Consider the following 5,369-nt stretch of genomic DNA (forward strand, 5'->3'; position numbering starts at 1 on the left):
TTGATGATTCTTTGTGTCTAGAGTCTAGACTCCCATTCGACGATTTTTTAAAGAATAAAATTTTCCTGCCTCACGCTGGAGTCGAACCCGTGTCCGACCCTGAGAAAAAAAATTATTTTTGCCAAGAATATTTACTTCTCACCAGTTTTCCACTCTGCACTCGATATATTTAATAAATAAATGAAATGAGTTTATCCTCTGTCTTCATTTATAATAGAAATCGCAAAAATCCACTTGCTCTCCCGAAATTTCTCATGATCAACAACATGAACATCAAGACGATTATGGGACAGCCACTAATTCTTTAATTACACGCATAATTTCCACGTTCATGAAACTAGAGTCTCTGTGATATTGAGATAATGGAGTCATGATTTTACCAGTAAACACCACGAGACTTCTCCGAAACATTAGACAATTTCGTTGAGAAAATCAGAGGCTTTACCGGAGGGTGAACGATACCCTTGGCAAGAGTTTAATGTACCGTTATGATCTTTACGGTTGGTCGTTTATGGCCACCGAATTCTCACTCTCCACCGAATCCGCTCTCTACATTCCAAAATACGAAATGGGTCCAATAAAAAATAAGAAATTAAAACTTCTCAATCTGCCACTAAAACTTCAACCATTAAAGATCAATTTTTCATTTAATTCTAATTAAATTTCTTATATAATTTTAATTTCAATTTTATAACAATTTTCCATATTTCATTCTAAAAAATACAGAAGATTATTTTTATCCGAAAAACCATAAATAATTGTTATTAATTGATATTAATTATCATTTGATATTAATTGCTACTAATTGGCATTAATCGGTGTTAATTGGTATTAATTGTTATTAATTGATAAATTAATTTACAGGATTGATCCACTTATGATCTCGCGATAATGAAGAGGATTTTGAGTACTAGAGTCTCTGATTTGAATTGAGTTAATTGTTGAAAGGTCCGACCGTTGGATTAATTACCACTGGTATTAATTACCATCTCTTCGTTCACCCGACGACGCCTTCTTTTTCTGGTATTTTCGCCTTCTTTACTCGAGGCTAATTCGTTCATTCATTCATTTCCTCTCGAGACGCTCGATATCTCGTGTAAATCACTTCCCAGAAGAAGAATAACATTTCCCCTTGCCTATCGTATTTCTTTTTTTTTCCACTTTCTTATTTACCTTCAGTCCCCAGACCGGGCTTATCCTTATGACTCCAATTACGTCTCTTTTATCTAGGAGTCTCGAGATAAAACCTCAAAGGAAAAAAAATATATTTTCAAGTGCTGCTGGTAATGATTGTCTGATTAATTCCGAATTTAATCCAAAAATTTCTGATTTTAAATAATTTTAAATTGTTGCAAATGATTTCATATGAAATCAATTGAAATCATTGAAATCCCATGATTTCCCTGATTTCAGAACTGATTTCATCTGATTTTTGGTCGAAGTTAATTAATTAATTAATTAATTTTAATTTAATTAATTAATTAAGAATCTTCTTTCGAGTAATGTGTAAAAGAGTAAATATTTAACGATTTATTTTAATTAATTAATCCGATCTTCCATTTATTGTTAACATTTAAACTTTGGTTTAAAGACTCGATATAATATAAGCAGGGTTAAACAAATGTAGATAATAATAAAAAAATAATTAATAACAGTCAGGCGATGGTCCCAACTCATTTGTTAATTATTTATGATGTTAATGCACTCGATAGAATATTTACGGTGAGAGTTCATTGAGCTGAAATCGATTTTAGATAGAAAATTCAATGGGAGTTTATTCTCATAAACATGAGGAACGCGTGTTTCCGGTTAATGAGTATTCGAGGACCATTAATGTCCTGATAATAATGGTGGTGAGGTACATTGGTCCCTTGATAACATCATTAAATCAGGTAACCAGGTGGTGCACGCCATTTGGGCTTCAGTGAATGCTGAATTGTGCATTAATTTTTCATCTTTATCTCAAATAAAAAAAAAAGATCAAAACGTCGAGTATTAAACAATTTTTTTCCGTCATTAATTCATTATCATTAATTACCCAATTAATTTCAGGGATTGCAGGATTTTTAACGATTGGAATTAAATTTCGAATAATTCTATTTATTAACTGAATTATCAAGTATTAAATAAACAAAATTAAAATTCATTTTCCCCAAAAAATCTTCATGGAAATATTTCAATAAATTTCCGTAAAGTACGACCAGAAATTTAATTGCTATATTAACAAATAATTATAAAATTGGTAATGATATAATAATAATAATAATAATAATAATAATACCAATAATTATTTATCATTCATAATTCTATAATTACATAGTTAATATTATTTTTAAAAATCAAAAATACCGCGAAAATTTGAAATAGGCGATATTAAAAATGACGCTGTGGTTTAAAATTATTTCAGATAGTTAATAATAAAGGTAGACATTTATTATTTGCGTGTCGAATGGGGTTGATGTTAATATGTTCATCACTTTCCCTTTAATACATTGACTCCCGCATGATCATCTAGAATTGTAAATAGCGTGTGCATGTAATACCGATTTTATCGGCTCTCCCCCTCTGGAAACGACTGAAATCTGAGATAAATTCATGGGTATAAAGTTGTTATCAGTCCGTCACTTGTTGACAGTATCTTTTTATTCCCTTCAGCATTGTTGTTCCCTCCTCATTTCATTTTTATTAAACTCACAAAGACACCATCTCGATGGAGTAATCAGAAAACACGAGAAAATTGAGATAAAAATAGTCGAGACGTACGTAAAGTTTGATTGCCACTTAATTGGAAAGTTTGATGAATTTTTACTTCCCTCGAATGAGATTTCTCGTTAGGATTTTTTTTTTAAATCTCTTTTTTATTATTATTTTTACGTTTTAACGTGAGACATAAATTTTCAATTTTAACCTTTACCAGCTCTAGGTGAAGCCGTTCAGGTATCCAGGGAGAAATGACGAGGAAGTTTAATTGAAGAAAAAAGGGCGGAACTCGAGAGGAGGCGAATGGTGGCAGCGGAAAAAAAAACTTTTAAAGGCATTTCTTGGATTTGCTGAGGGGAGAAAATGGAATCAGAAATTATCCGATCCACTTTTGAAGTACAAATTATCAGCGAAAGTCTTTCATTTTTTTTTTATGGGGGAGGGCAGGGGAAAATGCGCATGTATTTGTTTAAATTAATGTAATTAATGTAATTGATGAGATGGAATTATTTTATTTCAATCAGTGGTACCAAAAATTATTTTTAATTATTATTAAATAATTGACATTATAATGAATTGTTTTATTCCATTTTTTATTGAATGAGATTATTTATGAAATAAATATCGGTGAAAAATGTCGACAATTCCAAAAATGAATTTTCAATTTGTTATTGTTATTGTTTATTAAACTTTTGAACTGGATTTTCGTGAAGATAAAAAAATTGATGGCAAATTCTGTGAATTATTTCCGTGTCATTTGCAGATTGCACAAGTCAAGTTAAATGGAGTAAAAAATATAAAAGCCAAAACAAATGGAAAAATCCGTAAAAACAGAAAAAAACGATATGAAAAATAAATTTTTCACACGGGCGCCACTAGACCCGGGGGAATAATTGATGGCGTCCACCGACTGTTTGGTTTTTTGATAAAAAAAAAATTCCCCGACGATTGACCGAGTATTTCTCTCTTGTTTTATCAAGAGCCGCTGAATTCCTTTGTCGTCCCGAGTTTTATTATATTTTCGGACCGCGGGATCTATTCAACTCCCCATTCACGAAAAATATCCGGTGAATTTTGCCTTTCGTCAGGTGACGGCATTCCGTTTTTTAAGAATAATCCCTCGGGAAAAATATCCAATCTTTTATTCAACAGAGGAATATTCACTGTTAAATGATTTACATAACAATTGATTTTTTATTTCACCATAAATATCGAAAATAAAAAATTAGTTAAAATCATTCCATCAACAAATTGAATATTCATTATAAAATCCCATATTTTTTCAAGATCCATCGTTATATATATATGTGAATTGAAAAAATGGCGGGACAAAATTGTTTGAAATTTCATAAATATTTTTTTTTATTTTTATTTTTTTTTAATTATTTAGTTAGTTTTAATTTTTTAGTTATTTATTTATTTAATTGATTTAATTTACTCTATTCTATTTATCCTATTTATTAATTTATTAAGAAATTGTGGAAATTCGTTGCCAAATAAATAAAACCCGAATATTGTAAAAAAAATTTCTCCCGCGCGAAGGGTGAAAGTTGCGCGCGCACCGGTGGAGTCACGCCGAGAGGTTCGACTCCTCGTGGCGACGGCCGAGCAGTTCAGTACACCCGCGACTCTCGTACGAACAACTATACGAAAAATCTCCCCGAAAATAATTCAAACCCACATTTTCAAAGCGGCTCAAATCCATCGGAAAATCGATTTTCAAAAACAATTGAAATTCTCACGACGAAAAATGACATCCATGTGAAAGCCTCGCGCGCCAAAAACCTCTGAACTCCCCAGGAAAGCCCCAATAAAAAATAATTTGAATTCCAAACTAAAACCTAACAGACTGTCAACGTTCCAAGTGAAATGTCAGTGAAAATCTACCATTTGCTCTTAACCGGGGCCCTGTGTGTGTCAATAAGTGCATCAACAACGCAAACAATAATTCTAAAATGTTGTAAATTCGGTGAGAAGTTGGAGAAGCCAAGTGATGGTGATAACCTAGAGAAGTTGAAATGTGTTCCAAACTCCAAGGCCTGGGAGCCAGTTATTTATTCACCATCGAAGAAAAGTATAATTCTCCAGCCGCCATTGCACTGGAAAATTTTGGAGGGAAAAAGGCCGAATTGTGGGGACGACAAAGTGCTGAGTTTTGTTCCCTACAGTTCCTTCACACCTTTTATTATTCTCGAGGCTGGTGATGCCATCCTCGAGGGTGGAAGTGGCTCTACATATGGATCTAGTGATTATTGTGCTGATCCTAAGGCATTGCTTGTTTGCATGCCGAGAAAAATTGAGACAAATAGGGCTGCCGCCACCATGAGACCAAGAGTTCGGAGATGCTGTGGTGAAAATGCTGTTTTCAGTGAATCAAGGTTTGTTTACATCCCAGTATTTACTATTTTTCACGCCCAACAAATGATTCAAAGCAATCCGATAAAAAATAATAGCTCTCACCGAAATTAACTAGAAGAAATTGCACGATAAAATACTCAATTTATTTATATATTTGTTTATATTTGTTTAAATCATAAATATCTGGTAATTAAGAGATTAATGGACTGGAGTCCAGCCTTCTAATGAACTTTCTACTATTAACGAAATTAATAATATTATAAAATGATAATTGAATATTTCGTCGTGCCTGAAAGAATTTTTTCTTGAAA

General features: G+C 32.3%; 1 protein-coding gene across 1 annotated transcript in view; it reads left to right on the forward strand.

The window, feature by feature from the left end:
• Positions 1–4,335: 4,335 nt before the first annotated feature.
• The window catches only part of mthl1 (methuselah-like 1), a gene marked incomplete in the record, with an annotated part of 71,698 nt that continues 70,664 nt past the window's right edge, over positions 4,336–5,369 (forward strand). Inside the window, 1 exon segment of the mRNA XM_011298931.1 lies at positions 4,336–5,078. Within this exon segment, the coding sequence (XP_011297233.1) occupies positions 4,570–5,078 (509 nt within the window).

Source organism: Fopius arisanus, unplaced genomic scaffold, assembly GCF_000806365.1.
Source record: "Fopius arisanus strain USDA-PBARC FA_bdor unplaced genomic scaffold, ASM80636v1 scaffold00012, whole genome shotgun sequence".
Lineage (NCBI taxonomy): Eukaryota > Metazoa > Arthropoda > Insecta > Hymenoptera > Braconidae > Fopius > Fopius arisanus.